The sequence below is a fragment of the Otolemur garnettii genome, unplaced genomic scaffold (assembly GCF_000181295.1).
Source record: "Otolemur garnettii isolate 467f Iridium unplaced genomic scaffold, OtoGar3 scaffold00028, whole genome shotgun sequence".
Taxonomy (NCBI): domain Eukaryota; kingdom Metazoa; phylum Chordata; class Mammalia; order Primates; family Galagidae; genus Otolemur; species Otolemur garnettii.
In genome coordinates, this window is record NW_003852423.1 from 4,340,502 (window position 1) to 4,358,550 (window position 18,049).

General features: G+C 39.7%; 1 protein-coding gene across 1 annotated transcript in view; it reads left to right on the forward strand.

Annotated features, from left to right (window-relative positions):
* The window catches only part of DNAH11 (dynein axonemal heavy chain 11), a 357,421-nt gene that overhangs the window by 232,000 nt on the left and 107,372 nt on the right, over positions 1 to 18,049 (forward strand). Inside the window, exons 57-61 of the mRNA XM_012804394.2 lie at positions 1,418 to 1,564; positions 9,173 to 9,286; positions 11,333 to 11,476; positions 12,101 to 12,283; positions 14,329 to 14,430. Of these exons, the coding sequence (XP_012659848.1) occupies positions 1,418 to 1,564; positions 9,173 to 9,286; positions 11,333 to 11,476; positions 12,101 to 12,283; positions 14,329 to 14,430 (690 nt within the window). The remainder of the gene's footprint in view (positions 1 to 1,417; positions 1,565 to 9,172; positions 9,287 to 11,332; positions 11,477 to 12,100; positions 12,284 to 14,328; positions 14,431 to 18,049) is intronic.

Genomic DNA, 18,049 nt, shown 5'->3' on the forward strand with positions numbered 1-18,049 from the left:
AATGAATGAGAGATCTAATTTCTCAGCTTCCTTGCCAGAATTTGGTGTGATCAGTAACTTATATTTTAACCATTCTAATAGGCATATAGTGATGTGGTGGTTTTATTTGCATTTTCCTAATGGCTGATTCTCTTGACTGTGGCCTGATATATATATAACTAGTTTCACATGACTAAAAAGAACAGAAAAGCAAACCTCACAGTGAAAGATTACCCTGGATTCATAGAGAGGCTAAAAAATTGGTCTTAGTGCAAGTAACAGTCACAGTAGTAATCATGCTTTCTAGATACAGTGTAAATCAAGTGGGTTGAGTGGGGATTGCATGATTACTTGACTATAGGAATGGGTGTGGTTCCACAAGGTAAAACCACTGACATGTCTTTAACAATTGAGTCAAACTAATGGTTTTGATTGCCTTTGGCTTTGGTGTTTTTTTTCAGTGACATTTATTCTTTTAGACAATAAATGGAACGGAAAGTTAATTCCCAAGATATATACATAGAGAGCTGCTTTCTGATCTGAGAACCAAGTCATATTTTCTCTCTAGCACCTCACTTTTGCTTTTATTTACGTGATCTTCAAACTTGGGACTCTAGGGGTACCATCTGAACCTAATAGAATCCCAACTATAAAATGAGCAAAATCGTTCTTTTTATCAGATGAATTTGTTGATGCCTCAGGAAGACTGTGTTCCCCAAGCTCTGAGGGAGGCTACTCAGGGATGGACAGTGGGAGACACACATTTACAGCACTCTCTGTACTTTGGGACACAACGTAGTGATCCCCACAGAACAAATATAATTTGCCATCTTAGTAGGTATTAATTGAATGTTGGATTAGCTGCAGGATCATGAATTAAATATGATAGGAGGTGAAAAAAGATCAAGAGAGCCATTTTATGTTTTATGGGAAGAGGTAAGACCTGGCAGTGGGCTTTTCAGTACACAACCACTTTATCTGCAAATAGGAGTATTCATGCCTTCAATTTACCTGCATCCTCCTGCAGTCTGGTATTGGAGAGTAAAGGTATGATTCTTCCTGCCCATCACCAGGCATGTCTTCCCATGGCCTCTGCTGCCCAGGATGGGAAGGGAGCAGGGCATAGAAGGGCGGGTGTGTGCTCTTGGTGTTTCCCTGACTGCACAAATTGAGCAGGACGAGAAACTTCCAGTTGGTGCTGGTACTGACACAGTGATTCTCTATCCCATAAAACCCTTGGAAAATATTCTGTTCGTTCACATGTGGAAAAAAAAAATACAACTGCATTTTTGCAATTGAGCCGATAGTTAAATCAGGGTAGAAACAGATGCAAGAAACAAATTGCTCGGGATCCCGGAATCATTCTCCACAGGAAGTCACATGGGGGATTTGTTGTTACCGACGCAATTTTACTTCAGAATAATGACTTTTCCTTTAGGTGGGAGATCTGAAAGCCAGACTTGCCTCTCAAGAAGCTGAGTTGCAGCTGAGAAATCAGGATGCCGAAGCTCTGATCTCAAAGATCGGGCTTCAGACGGAGAAAGTGAGCCGGGAAAAGGCCATCGCCGACTCGGAGGAGCGAAAGGTCAGGCTAATTCCACCATTTAGAGGGCTGAGCTATATTTAGCGCAAAATAAACCTTTGTAGGTGAACAATTTGGAACAACTTCCTCTCCGGGGAGCATAAAGTCTAAAGAATTATTATAGTTACACATGTAACAGCATTCCACACCATGATTACCACTTGACCTTTCTTTACATTATGCATTTCCCCAACCTTTTAGCTCTTTAATGATATGAAAGAACAATAAATACTGAGCTCATTCAAGCATATAATGGATGTGGATCTTGAACATCAGGCCTATTTGTAATACAGTAAAGGTCAGGAAGTCAGCTCTGAGGTTTCTAAAGGTTTTCAGTTTTTAGGCAAATTGAACAACTCAATTGTTAACAAAGCCCATTTCGTCACTTTGCAAGATGGTTTTCACATTTTGCATTTTAATAATACAACTGGAGTTTATTATTAAGTCCTAAGCTAAATTTATTCTTTTGTGGTTTGAATGAGGTTCTGGCACTCTGTATTATGTCTGATTGTTGGAAATAATTACTTTTAAGATTAGGTAGAGTCTGCTTTCTTTCTACTCAGGTTTCTAGCAATTCTGCAATAAATACAACTCTTTTACCTTCTTTTTTTTTTTTAACCAAAACTTCAGTTACAAATGGAAGATATTATTTTATGTATCCTGTTTCCCAAAAGAAAGAACACATTAAACAGACAACAAATATTTGTTTAAAAATTCAATGAAAATGTATGAGGCAAAAATTTCTTATTTTAGACAAAAGATTATAATCAATAAAATAAAAAAAAGTTAGCAGAAAAACATGAGTTGCGAACATTCTAATGGCCATTGAATCAGTAGCCATTATGTTATTATTCTTGTATTTCAGGGTGCCAGAAAATATTTGAGTTTTTCCAGTGGGGTTGCCAGTCATCCATAGACAGTGGGTGGTTTTTCTTTTTTTCCTAATGTGTATTGAGTATGTTTTCTTTACCTTACAAAACTGAAGACTTACTGAAAATCAGAATTCTGAGCAAACAGGTATAAAAAATAAGATACAGCATATTTGGAGATGGAGATAAAGCGTATTTGGCATGGCTAGTGGGCGTATATGATAATTTCTCTTTCTGGTGGTAGATGTTTCCATTGAGATAATTAGAGAATGTCCTTAAAAGTATATTATTATATTAAGCAATCAGGTATCACACATGGTATGACTATCATAATTCCACCTAGGGAATATTTTCCAGGTATTACCTAACTAGTGATGTTCCAGTAATTGTTATATCAGTACTTATCATCACAAATATGTTTTGGAGATCATAACATATAACAAATACTCTGAAAATATTTTTACATGTGGATTCCTATGACAAAATTTTTCTTATTTTGGGGCGCAGTTTTTGGCAAATTAGGATTCCAACAGGTTTAGTGAAGTTCATCAAACACAAAAAAGACACGTGCTATTTTTATATTTAATCCATACCAGGAAATAAAAATAATATTTATAAACATTTTTATCTCATCCATGGAGCAAAATTTAATTATAAATAACAAATATTCACTGAACACTCATTTTTTTTGCCCAGCGCTGTTCTAGGATATTGGGGATATTTGACAGGCCAGGTGGCCTCACGTAGTTGACCCTGTAAAGGAAAAGACTGACAGGGTACAAGTAACACACTGAGAAACAAGTGCACCTCTACCTCTGCCTGGTAGAGCAGAAATGTGGAGACAATCCTGTCCTTGGATACCCCAGAAATTCTTTCGTATGAGTTAGTGATAAGTGCTCTGATGAAAATCAAATAGAGAGACGTGATGGTGTAAGGAATTATGTGGAATTGGGTGGCCTTGGAAGGAAGGTCTATCTGTAATTAGACTACATTTCATAAATTAATCCATACTGTGGGCTCCCATCTGTGAGATGTTCAGTGGTGTGCTAGATACTAGGCTACACATACCATACCAAAGGAAGTAGATATGGACTTTCTCATCCCATGTAATTAAGGTCTCAAAGCTTAATAGATGAATAGTAATTAAAAAGTACTGCTGTATATCTCACAAAGTATATTGCCATATTTAAGATGAATAAACCCCCCCCCACTAAACACGTATTGGGGTTTAGAGACTGCCTTGTTGTGTGTCCTGACAGCCCAGGTTAAAAGTGCAGCTTCATATTTACATTAATAAAATAACCCAGTGCCACTCAAACCACTGGAACATTGCCAGCAATGACTTCAAGGAACACAAGCACCATTAAGCCTTAGAAAATTGGTTCTTCCATTCACAGTAGTGCCAAAGAAGATGAACTATTTGGGAGTTTACCTAACAAAGGATGTGAAAGATCTCTATAGAGAGAACTATGAAACTCTAAGAAAAGAAATAGCTGAAAATGTTAACAAATGGAAAAACATACCATGCTCATGGCTGAGAAGAATCAACATTGTTAAAATGTCCATACTGCTCAAAGCAATATATAATTTTAATGCAATCCCTATTAAAGCTCCACCCTCATATTTTAAAGATCTTGAAAAAATAATACTTCATTTTATATGGAATCAGAAAAAAACTCGAATAGCCAAGACATTACTCAGGAATAAAAGCAAAGCAGGAGGAATCACCCTACCAGACCTCAGATTATACTATAAATCCATAGAGATCAAAACAGCATGGTACTGGCACAAAAATAGAGAGGTAGATGTATGGAACAGAATAGAGAACCAACAGATGAATCCAGCTACTTACCATTACCTGATCTTTGACAAGCCAATTAAAAACACTGAGTGGGGAAAAGATTCCCTATTTAACAAATGGTGCTGGGAGAACTGGCTGGCAACCTGTAGAAGACTGAAACTGGACCCACACCTTTCACCATTCACTAAGATAGACTCTCACTGGATTAAAGATTTAAACTTAAGACATAAAACCATAAAAATACTAGAAGAAAGTGTAGAAAAAATACTTGAAGAAATTGGCCTGGGCAAATATTTTATGAGGAGGACAGCCCAGGCAATTGAAGCAACATCAAAAATACACTACTGGGACCTGATCAAACTAAACAGCTTCTGCACAGCCAAGAACACAGTAAGTAAAGCAAGCAGACATCCCTCAGAATGGGAGAAGATTTTTGCAGGTTATGTCTCTGACAAAGGTTTAATAAACAGAATCCATAGAGAACTCAAATGTATTAGCAAGAAGAGAACGAGTGATCCCATCTCAGGGTGGGTAAGGGACTTGAAAAGAAATTTCTCTAAAGAAGATCGGCGCATGGCCTACAGATATATGAAAAAATGCTCACCATCCTTAATCATCAGAGAAATGCAAATCAAACCTACTCTGAGATATCACCTCACTCCAGTAAGATTAGTCCATATTACAAAACCCAAAACCAAAGATGCTGGCATGGATGTGGAGAAAAGGGAACACTTCTACACTGCTGGTGGGAATGTAAACTAATACGTTCCTTTTGGAAAGACGTCTGGAGAACACTTAGAGAACTAAAAATAGCCCTGCCATTTGACCCTGCAATTCCTTTATTAGGTATATACCCAGAAGACCAAAAATCACATTACAACAAAAATACTTGTATCAGAATGTTTATTGCAGCCCAATTCATAATTGCCAGGCCATGGAAGAAGCCCAAGTGCCCATCAATTCATGAATGGATCAACAAACTGTGGTATATGTACACCATGGAATACTATGCAGCCATAAAGAAGGATGGAGACTTCATGTTCACGTGGTTGGAGCTGGAAAGTGCTCTTCTTAGCAAAATGTCACAGGAATGGAAGAAAAGTATCCAATGTACACAGCCCTATTATGAAATTAATTTATAGCTTTCATATGAAATCTATAACCTAATAACAGCCTAAGGATATGGGGAAGGGGGATGGGGAAGGGAGGAGGGAATGGGTACAGGGAGGGTGATTGGAGGAATCACTTCTATGGTTTATCTTACAAGGGTACAAGTGAATCTTTCTAAGAGTAGAATATGATTGTCTTAACAAAATAACTAAGAAAATGACATGAAGGCTATGTTAACCAGTTTGATGAAAATATTTCAAATTGTATATGAAAATGCCACACTGTACCTCAGAATTGCATTAATGTACATAGTTATCATTTAATAAAAAAAATAAATGAAATTGGTTCTTCCATCTCTGCTTAACTTCTCAGCCCAACTTCTAAAATTCTGAGAATTCTACAATCACTTTTCAAATTACATTCTCCCTTAGATGGAGTGTAATCCTCATGAGTAGACATACCTTCTAAATTAAATTGTTAATATAATCCCTTCCAAAGTTGCACATCCTGCTTGATTCTGGATGGCTGTCAGTTTTTGTGTGTGTTTCTTTTCCAAATGTGGGTAGGTTTGGGTTTTAGAGGACCATCAGGGATTTTCTTACATCTGAAGGCTGGCAAAAGCAGTATGCCAGTTTGCTGGGGCTGTGATAACAAAATACTACCGACTGGGGGGCTCAACAACAGGAAATTATTTTCTCACAGTTCTGGAGGCTGCAAGTCCAAGATCAATGTGTCAGTAGGTTTGGTTTCTCCTAAGACCTCTTTTCCGTGGCCTGTAAGCAGCTGCCTTCTGTGTCCTCACGTGATCTTTCCCTGTGAGCACTCATCCCTGTGTTCAAACTTCTTGTAGGGACATAAGTCAGCTTGAATTTGGGCCTACCTAATGATGTCAGTTTAACTTAGTCACCTCTCCAAAGGCCCTGTCTCCAAATACAGTCATGTTCTGAGGTTGCGGGGCATTAGGATTTCAACATATTAATTTTGAGCAGACATAACTTAGCTCATACCAAGCAGATACTGGGACTTTATTGTTTTCTGTGATCACCACTAAATCTTATGAACATCTGCAAAGAGCTGTTGACTCATAGAAGGCAGAGAAGTTTTGGTGCACCCAGGGATGGGGCTATCTCCAAGTCTCTGCTTTAACACATCGCAGTAGAGGGAAAGCACACACGGGGGATGATCCACGTAGCGCGTTCCCCTCTGTAGGTTCAGCCTTGCTGAGCACCACCCAGGAGCCATAGTGCAGAGGAAATTGCACACTGTGGCTCCCCACGTCGCTGAAATATACAGAGTTTTCACTCCCCTGGTATCGCTACCTCTCAGGGTAAGAGACGTTGGGAATGGGAAATAAGCTGTCCAATCAGGACTAACTTCTTCTGTTGTATTTGTTGGGGGTTATATAATGTTCAAGATTGTTTTGTTTATAAAAGTTGCCTAAAGGAAAAAAAAAAAACCTTCAGTAATAACAATAAAGGAGTCAGAAGGAGAAGAGTAGCAACTCCCAAGCTCCCAGAAATAGCACTTAGAAGAAATACTCTTTAAGGTTTTGCCCCGTCTAAAAATCTACAATCCTGAAATGATTTTAAGATGATGCTATTATAAATGGCCCCACACAGCATTTGTAGATTCACTACATCCTCATGGAAAATAGATAAACCTGAAGTGGTAACTCACCTACACTCTCTTTCATCTGAAGTGATGTCTCTAACACACTGAAAATGTAGTATTAGAATTTTCATGGTCCCTTTCTGGCAGTATTTGAGGGTTATGGTTTTGGAGAGGCCTCAGTAAGTATGCGGGGTTTTCTTATTTACATTAACAGTAGCTGTGTGTGTATTAGCAGGAGGCCCCGTATCTACCCTGAACCAATTATGTTCATAAAAGGTGCAGTACACAGCAAAATAATGGTTAATCAGGAGCAGGGTAATTAAGGGTAATAAAGCTGTAGTAGACAACATAATTTGTTGTGAGCAGTGTTTAATTTTATGGTATGGTTAAACCTGTTCATTCCAAACATATCTGAAGAAATACACTTTTGTTCACACTTTAGATGCCACAATCACTGTCACCACAGGAACTATTCCCCCAGGGTGATGAGATCCTGGTGCCCAGTGCCACCGCTTTGACACTCAAATTTTCTGCTCAGGACTAAAAATTCAGTCTTTCTGATCATTCAAATCCTCTAGGTATCTGGAGAGGAGGCCGGTAACCTCCCCCCTGCTTCTCATTTTGTTTCGTTTCACGTTTATCAACACAGTTTCCATTCATCCCAGTGTTTTGCGACTTTTTTAGCTCACGGCACACTTGAACCTGTAGTTAAACTTCCATGGCACACTTAAATTGTGTTCATCAAAAAAAAAGATTTTAAAAATAATGTACTTACTATGCTTCAAACTTCTTTTAACAATAATTTAATTAATGATCTTTAAAATTTTTCCCGGCATATCTAGGATCCTTTCCCATCACCCCAGTGTGCCGTGACTCACCAGTTGAAAATCACTGGCTTATCATGTGGCATGTCACGTCAGGAGGCTGATGCAGCCACCCTCTTTGGCCAGTGAAGAGGTGCCACTGGACCCACCAGAGGATAATAGGCATCGATATTATTGTTCCCTTAGCAGAGATAGAGCTGAGCTCTTGCATCTGTGGTTTCTTACCAGGTCCGTGGAGAAACCAGCAATTAGTCGTTATAAAAATACTGTCTGTGGTTAAGCATCCAATCCATGATTATAGAATACTCTGACCAGTTGAACAAAAGAGCTTCAACTCTGTTCTTAAGAAATAGCCAAAAAGATGAATTAATATCACATTCAACCATCTGGTTGGAACCAGAGATCATTCTCCTAAGTGTCTTAAGAATGGAAAAACATGGGCAGCACCTGTGGCTCAAAGGAGTAGGGCACCAGTCCCATATACCAGAGGTGGGGGGTTCAAACCCAGCCCCAGTTAAAAAAAAAAAAGAAAAGAAATGGGCAAACAAACACTACATGTACTCAGTAGTAAGTCGGAACTAAGTGATGAGCACACGTGTGCACAGAGGGAAGTAAAATTCAGTGGGAATCAACCAGGAGGGAAGGGAGAGGAGCGGAGGGTCAAAACCTACCTCATGGTTACTGGGAACATCATTAAGTGGGTGACGGGCACACCTATTGCCAGGGCTGAAGCATTATAAAAGAAATCCATGTAAACTAAAAGATTTGTGCCTGCTGAATATTTTGAAATTTAAAAATCTCCCAAAATATGTAAGCTGTTAAAATACATATTATAATAATAGACACCGGGTTCCTGAGAGAGAGAGAAGAAAAGAAGAAAAGGCCAACAGAGCTTCTTAGCAAACAGTGGAGAACTCTAGCCAAGTTACTGAGTTAGCCTGGATTTTAACTTTTCCAGGACTCTCTGAAAAAGAAAATCGAAGAACCGAGAAATCACTTAGTCTTGCTGTTTTATGAACTGCTTTCATGTTAATTTATAATTAAATCAGGTAAAGCCCTTAGAGCAGTGGTTCTCAACCTGTGGGTGGAGACCCACAGGGCCTGTATTAAAGGGCCGCGGCGTTAGGAAGGTTGAGAGCCACTGCCTTAGAGCATTTTGATGCCTGAATCCATTTGTGTTGGGATCTGTCATTGTGTTTTTTGGGCATTTACAAAACTTCGTATACATACTATTCCCAGAGGAAAAGCAGTCTTTAAGACAAATTCCTCACACCTGCTCAAAGTATAGAGAAGTGAAATATTTAACAGTGCCTCTGAGTCCATCTCCATTTTCCAGGAGGGAAATCCAAGATAATAATCTGCGTGGTGGGTTTGTGGGCTTTTCCTCTCTCATTAGGTGACAGCCATTCAGACGGAAGTGTCTCAGAAGCAGAGAGAATGTGAGGCGGACTTAGTCAAGGCTGAGCCTGCACTGGTGGCTGCTACAGCTGCACTCAACACGCTCAACAGGGTAAAGATGATCTCATGGTTCATACACAGGTTTCCTCAAAATAATATTCAAAGGTTGTTAGAGTTTGTATAAGCTAAGAGTTTAGCCCATGCAACCACAAAGGGTTTTTTTCCTTTTTATTTAAGAGTAGAAAGACTTAGGTCATCATTCTAGTTCAACTTCTTTTCCCATCCAGGACTCTGTAAACACTATGAGATTTATATTCTTACGAAAGGCAGTTAGAGCGTTCGCAGCTGGATTTGGCCCAAGTCCAGTTTTTCATAGCATGAACTGCTTTGAGAACTAGGCAAGGAATTCTTTATTTTCTCTGGAATATAAAGAGTAGCATTGATGAGAGACCCTCGTGGAAAGAACAGTGGGAACCTAAGTCTGGTCCCCACCATTTCTTCTAGCTTAGAAACCATGTTGAGTTTTCAGATTCCCATAAGAGGGAATCTGTATTCATCACAAGCATATTGTAAGGAAAAATGAAATTGTGAGCAATGCTATATTAAGAGCCTATAGCTAATCTTGCCCTGGGGTTCTTCCAGCCTCTAGGAAAAATCCCAGGAAATCACTAGGCAGGAGGTTTCTGTAATTCAACTTCCAAGAATTTTCACTGCTCTTCAAAGAAATATTCTATTCCTTTTCTAAGTGTTCTTTTTTTTTTTAAGAAAATAATTTTGATCGTAAGCAAAAGAATTACCTACCTGGATGTTTCTTATAGTATTTCCATAAAACTGAAAAATTTAAAACAATGTAAGTATGCCGTGATAGGAGATTGGTTATTATACCTTCAAATATTCGGCTGCCATTAAAATGACATTGTTGATTACTGGTTAGCAACATGAGAAAACGTTCATGCTCTATGGAATGGATGAAGAAACAGATTATACGCATAAAATGGGATAACGACTACTACTTTAGGTAAAAAATGTTCATGTGCACAGGGAAAGATTAGAAAAAAAAGAATAACTGATTATCTCTAAATAATAGAATGTTTATTTTCTTCTTTATTTTTCTCTAAATTTGTAAATTTTCTCCAAATATACTTTGCCCAGGCAAAATAAATTAATATCATTTAAAATATCAAGCTGAGTATATTTATAAATGATGAAAGAATCTGGGTGAGCCAGCTCTCAATCATCATTAACGTATTTTAAGTCTTTGTTTTTGCTCTGACGTTCACACCCTTTCCATTCTCTGCCATCATTTACCAAATACACAGGCAGTTTCTGGCAAGGGAGCAGAATCAGGATTAACATTTGACAAAGTTGTATGTGGCACATAAGATATCACAAGAAATAAGCTGGTCAGTTGTTTTTGCTTTTTAAATCATGTGCCGTGAACCTATATGTATTTCTTATATGTTCTAATTCCTGCCCCAAGGTATTTGCCTGGATACTTGGAATTTTTACCTTTAATTCTGTCTATTGGGCAAATCAGTGCTCTGACTTGTGGGGATTTAAGAATAGAGAAGGTTCAGCATACCTTGGTGCCCCCACCCAGTTGAGATTCCCTGCCATGTAATGGAAAATGTCTCTTACTTGGGTAAGACAGAAAAATAAAACTAAGAGACACCAAACTAAAGGATTATCTTTCTGGGAGGGATCTACTTAAAATACAAATATATTACATAGCAAGATAGAACCCAGAAATAGCTTATAACTTATATGTATATAACACTTTCTGTCCTCAGTAAGCAGGACTGGTATACCAGATGGATAATTTTTCTTGGAGGCAAGACAAAATGGTGAGGTTTCCCCAGTATGTGTGAAGTGGTAAGCAAGAAATGAACCTCCTAGGTCTGACGGAGAGTTCCTGGGCAACAAAGGACTGCCAAAGGGAGACCTTTGATGTGATAAAGAGAGGTGGAAGGCCACTAAAAAGACCCCTTGGCAGGCAGCACCTGTGGCTCAAAGGAGTAGGGCACCAGCCCCATATGCCAGAGGTGGCAGGTCCAAACCCAGCCCTGGCCAAAAACTGCAAAAAAAAAAAAAGACCCACTTGGCAACTGAGCAGTGCTTCTTCACCCCTGGCTGATCCTGAGTATGTGCTCTTCTTAAGGTCAACCTCACTGAGCTGAAAGCTTTTCCCAACCCCCCAAATGCGGTCACCAATGTCACTGCAGCCGTGATGGTCCTTCTGGCTCCTCGGGGGAGAGTGCCCAAAGACCGAAGTTGGAAAGCAGCTAAAGTCTTCATGGGAAAGGTATCAGCCAGCCTGGCGAGACGAAAATCCCAACACTTTCCATACTGTTTTCAGTACTGTGTTTGTGTTTGATCGCAAGAGATGCTCGCGTTGAAAGACATCATCTTCATGTTGCTAATGTGATGTGCTGTATGTTCTCAAGGCTTAGTTTTTGTTTGCCAAGTTGGAGGTGAGCTTGGGGTTATGGCATACCTAAGTCAATGCCAGCAGCAGGTGGAAGGCTGCTAATTATTTGCTAAATTATGAAAGCATTTAAGTGTAGGAGGGAGAAAATTACATGGATTTCTTAGGCTGGAAAAATGTTACTAATGTACAAGAAGGTGAAGCAAAGGGGCTTTTTGGTGTGTTTTGCTTTTTCTTTTATGCCTTTCTTTTCTTCAAAATGTGAATACCTCCTGTGCCGGGATTGAATATTTTACCCTGGGATAGAAGAGGTTTTAAAAGTGTCCATTGCTAATTCTAACTTCATACTCTAAAGACTGAAAAAGTCAAACAGTAGGATAAATGCAGCTTGCCAATTTTGCTTTTGTAATGTGAGTCCTAAAAGCTGATTTTAACTTTTGATCTTGGAATTTTCTCCACAGCCAAAATGGGTTCATTGCAATAAATCTTTTTGCTTTGCAGGTTGATGATTTTTTGCAAGCGTTAATTAACTATGACAAAGAGCACATTCCAGAGAACTGTCTAAAAGTGGTGAACGAACAGTATTTGAAAGACCCGGAGTTTAATCCAAACCTGATTCGGACCAAATCCTTTGCAGCAGCTGGTCTCTGTGCCTGGGTCATCAACATCATTAAATTCTATGAGGTACCTGTCCTAATCAGAAGGTCTGCAGGTGTTAATCCACAAAGGGCCGTACACGTATTAAGTTCTAGGTCAGCCAAAAAAGTGAACTCATTTGATATTTAGTTCTCCAAAGAAGGATATGTAGTGCTAAAAATAAGACCTGAATGTGTCAGAGTAAACAATTCAATACAGGAGAATGTTTGAAATGTTATCTTCTGGGGGGAGTAGAGTGATTAGTTACTTTAAATAAAAGAGCAGTGGCTCGGTGCCTATAGCTCAAGTGGCTAAGGTGCCAGCCACATACACCTGAGGTGGCGGGTTTGAATCCAGCCCGGGCCCGCCAAAAAACAACAATGACGGCTGCAACCAAAAAATAGCCAGGCGTTGTGGCGGGCGCTTGTGGTCCCAGCTACTTGGGAGGCAGAGGCAGGAGACTCGCTTGGGCCCAGGAGTTGGAGATTGCTGTGAGCTGTGATGCCACAGCACTCTACCCTGGGGATAGCTTGAGGCTCTGTCTCAAAATAAAATAAAATAAAATAAAAGAGCAGTAATTAGATGAAAACTTGTTACATATATGAATTATATCTATTTACATTTAAATATTCAATTCATGTTGGCTTGAAACCACTGCAAATCTGAATTCCCACTGAATTAAATTAATCCCTGCCTGTTGATTTTTGCCTGTTTCTTATCAAATCTAAAATTGGCACTTTGGGGCAGTATAGAGATGAGCATTTCCTTTAGTCACTTATTTATTAAATATTTATCATCTGCCAACTATGTCCCAAATACTTGGTCGCGTATTGGATATAAAAGGTGAGCCGTTGATGGTACTCAACTCTGAAGAACTCTCATTTTTGTCTTAGAGGGTTGTATGTTATAGTCAAATATGGAATTACCAAGAAAAAGCTAGTTATAATCAATGCCATTCCCAAAAATGATTTTCAGAAAAACAGTTTATATCCTTTATACTGTAAGGTCCAGGGGAATAGGACTCTCTGGCTCTTTTCCTCTTTAGTGGAAATCTTTATAGAGGAAGAGTTTAGACCGGGGGGGGGGGGGCAGCCAGTGTGTGTCCTCTGGAAGTGTCTGGGCCCTGTGTTCTCAGACCCTGCATGAAATCATGAAATGAGGCTAGACTGCACTGGGGCTGTGTTATTTTGCTATAAAAGAGAAAATAAAATTTAATTTCCTTCCTCTCTTCCCCTCAAGAGAAAAATTTATCCACCCAAATGCTCAAACCATCCATTCAGGCTGGGAGTGGTGGCTCACACCTGTAATCCTAACACTCTGCGAGGTCAAGGCGGGAGGATTGCCTGAGCTCAGGAGTTTGAGACCAGCTGGAACAAGAGCCAGACCCCGTCTCTACTTAAAATAGGAAAAAAACAAAAACAAACAAAAAAAAACCCCTAACCAGGCATGGTGGTACACGCCTATAGTTTCAGTCCCTCTGGAGGCTGAGACAAGAGGATTGCCTGAGCCCAAGAGTTTGGGGTTGCTGTTATGATCCCCAGCATAACTGGGTGATCCCCAAAGCAACAGAGTACAACTTTGTCTCAAAAAAATTTTTTTTTAATTTAAAAATCCATTCACAGAACCTGCACTGAAGGTGGTGAGGAATCTGGAAAAGGAAGTAAAAATGTGGTTAATCTTGTGTGAGGGCATCTCTCACTGTCCTTTCTGCATTCAGAGAATCTTTCTGCTCTTATTTTCTGCCTTAAAGGCTAGACCTGATCTCTACTGCAGCTATAGTTCTTGCACTGTTTCTAATGATAGGAGAATAATTACCTCCACAATTGATGACCAGCCAACTTTAGTTTCTTAGTGGTGTCTGACCTATATAGCATTTTATGAAAGTACTGGTAGTGTGAAGGTCCAGAGTGAGTAAGTGATTGGAGAGAAGGTGGAAGGCCATGTGGTTGTGGCTCTGCTTTGAGGTGGGACCAGGGCTAAGAGACAGCTGACAGCTTACCAGGTGCATTAGAGATACTAATTGTACAGCTTCTAGCTAGGCCTGAATGATCACTTATCTTCTTTGCATCTTTATTGATTGCATGAATTTTCAGGTCTACTGTGATGTGGAGCCCAAACGCCAAGCATTAGCCCAAGCAAACTTGGAATTGGCTGCAGCGACTGAAAAACTAGAGGCCATCAGGAAGAAGCTTTTGGTGAGTGCAGATTCTAACCTGAGGAAGTTCCCACAAGGTGGCCCCTGCCTCCACCTTGCCACCTTCCGAAAGGGCCATCTCTGAGCCCTACCAGAGAGGAATTTGATCTTTCATGAGAGTATTTGTTTATGTACTCACCAAGTAGGTATTTCTTATCTGTCGAATGCTAGACACTGAGCTGGAAAAGTGCAGACATTCATGGTTTCTGTGCTTAAGAAACATTCACAGTCTGGTAAGAGAACGAGAAGCTCAGTGCGTGGTGATTACAGGCAAGGCGCAGGCTTCTGGGGCCAGGCTGCCTGGTTTATATCTTGACCCCACTGCTTACTGTTTCACTCTGCATAAGTTAATTCACTTTTGGAGCCTTTGTTTTCTCAGCTGTGGAACAGGTATTAATAGCATCCACTTCTTACATAGGACTGTCAGAAGTAAATCAGAGTATTTTCCCCAAAGAAAATCAGGCTGTTACCACTCAAAGAAGGCAGATTAGATGTTGGGTAGCACAGGCCCACCTTGGGATGTAGCTGTTCTTTGGGGAATAATCGCCCCTTATTGGACACACTCAGGCGGGCCTTTTACCAGGAACGCCCCAAGGGTTCTCTTACAGCATGGATAATTTCAGCAATAAAGTCTCACAAGAATGCACTCCCTCCTACCTTATCTGCTCCTAACAGGCCTTCCTGACCACCACTCCCTGCCCAGGTGACATGCCCACTCCCTCTTCTCTGCAGAATGAAACAGGAAAACCAAAGAAGTACTGAGCTTAGAGAAATTGGAGTACCAAACATATTGTGCAATAAGTACCTAGTAAGAAAGGTGAACAAAACTGCGGATTTAGACAAGTTTAGGATAAACATACTAATTTTATAACAATGGTCTTCATTTAGTGGTTGAAACTCCTTCTGCCAACTTGACTAACCTTTTAGGAAACTGTTGTCATCTGCTGTTAAAAGCCTCATATAAATATTAGAAACCATTTAATGTTCTTAGGAAAAGTCATGAGGACACTCAAAACAAGCATATAATGAATCACAAAGTTAAGACTTTCTGGGTTGCAGAACTAGTAATCTTTCAGATGTAGCCTGCAACCAGCTGAAAAGAATTGTTCACACCAGTCACTTCAAGAGACCCACCATCTAACAGAGGTTCCCATGTCAGGAAGCCTCAGAATTAAGTTCTCAGATGCAGAGGAAAGCAGGACAAAGTAATAATCTAAATGGCTTTATAATTAATGGGTCTTCTTCGTCCTCCTACCAAGAATGGCTTTCCAGAGAGCAGGTGTTAATACTACAGAGCCTCTGGGGAAAGGTCCCACCAAGGTTCAAGTGTCTACCAAGGCCATGTGACTAGTCACGCTGAGGATGACAAACCTTTGCATAGTTTCTCTGTTGGTACACAGATAAGTTTTCTGCTCTAGTGAAATTGTAATTTTTTTCATTAGTGCTGTCTCTTTCCCTCCTGCTGATCATATGCTCCTGTTTCCTTCTTCTAAGCGGAGATGTGCCTGATATCAGCTGCAATGAAAAGTCATTCACACCTGTGTGCTCATCTCTATGCATCTGTGCTTTGGAGTCTTCATCTCCTGTTTCTGATTACAAAATGGCCTTATATTGAGGTTGAGTGGAAAAAAAATCACTGAGCTGGGTGGAAGAAAGACCCATATGTCTTGCAAACATACATGCAGGATGGCCGAATGCAGTCTCTCTGAGACAGCATTTCTTAAAGTGGCAGCAGTGTCATCTGGGGACTGGTTAGAAATACCAGTTCTATGTTCATCTGGGATCCTGGGCTGGAGTTTTGCTTTTTGTTGTATCCTCGTCTGCTTCTGCTATCAGGAGATGCTGGCCTTGTAGAATGAGTTTGCAAGTATTCCATAGTCTTCAGTTTTTGGAATGGTTTGAGCAGAATTGGTTTTAGTTCTTTAAATGTTTGCTAGAATTCAGCATGAAGCCTCCGCCTCCTGGGAGACTTTTTATTACTGCTTCTATCTCATTCATTATTTGCCTGTTCAGGATCTCAATTCCTGCTTCAGTCTTATTAGGTGAATTGTGACTAGAAGTATATTCACTTCTTCTAGGTTTTCCAATTTGTTAACATGTAGTGTTCATAACAGCCTCTCATAATCCTTTATATTTCTGTGGTATTAGAAATTACTATTAATTTAGTTTAGTATTAGTTGTGATGTCTCCTTTTTCACTTCTAATTTTATTTATTTTGGCCTTGTTAAAATTAGTCTAGCTAAAGAAATCTAGTTGAATTTATGTTTTCAAAAAGCTTTTTTTTTATTATACGTGGTTTATAATATGCCATTCCTTTATTATTCTGTAAAAGGTAACAGAAGGTACAGAACAAAACTTTCCTTGTGGCACCTGTGGCTCAGAACAAAACTTTCCTTGTGGCACCTGTGGCTCAGAACAAAACTTTCCTTGTGGCACCTGTGGCTCAGAACAAAACTTTCCCTTTCTAAAACTAATGTTGCAAACTCTTATTATCACTTATAACTACTATGCCCTAGAGATGATTATTAATTAGGTATGTAAGTCCACAATAATATTAAATCCAAGTGGATAAAACTATAAAACACTTAGAAGAAAATCTTAGTGAACCTGAGCTAGGTAATATCTCTTAGAGTACAAGTGACAAAAGCTATCAGTAAATTAAACTTCAACAAACTTAAATATTTTTATGTTTAAAAGACTCAACCAAGAAAGTGAAAAACCAATTGGCAGAATGGGAGAAAATATTTACAATCACAAATCTGCTAATGAACTTACATCTAGGATATGTATTTTTTAAGTCTTACAATTTGAGGCTCGGCGTCTGTGGCTCAAGTGGCTAAGGCACCAGCCACATACACCTAAGGCGGCAGGTTCAAATCCAGCCCAGGCCCGTCAAACAACTATGACGGCTGCAACCAAAAAATAGCCGGGCATTGTGACAGGCACCTGTAGTCCCAGCTACTTGGGAGGCTGAGGCAGGAGACTCACTTGAGCCCTGGAGCTGGAGGTTGCTGTGAGCTGTGATGCCACAGCACTCTACCCAGGGGGATAGCTTGAGTCTCTACCTCAAAAAAAAAAAAAAAAAGTCTTACGATTCGAGATTAAAGGCTTACCACCCCAAATCTATAAGGAATCCAGTTAAATCAGTGAGAAAAAATAAAATAACCCCACTAAAAGGTAGGCAAAACATATTTTTCAAAAGAGGAGAAACAAATGGCCAACCAACACATAAAAAGACACTCAACGTCAGTAACTGTCAGGGCAATGCAGACCAAAACAAACTGAGATAGCACCATAACAAGTGGAAAAATAATAGATGCTGGTGCCGGTACAGTGATAAGGGAACGTTTGTAGCCCACTGGTGGGAATGTGAATTAGTAAAACCTCTATGAAGGTCAGTATGAAGACTTCTCAAAGAACCGAAAGTAGGTCTGCCCTTGGAGCCAGCAATCCCAGTACCAGGGATCCACCCAAAGGACAGAAGTCACTTTGTAAAAGGCACACCTGGAACTGGATGTCTATCACAGCACAATTCACAATCGCAAAGCTGTGGAACCAACCCGTGCCCATTAATGTGTGAGTGGATAAATAAAATGTGGTATGTACACACACACACACAC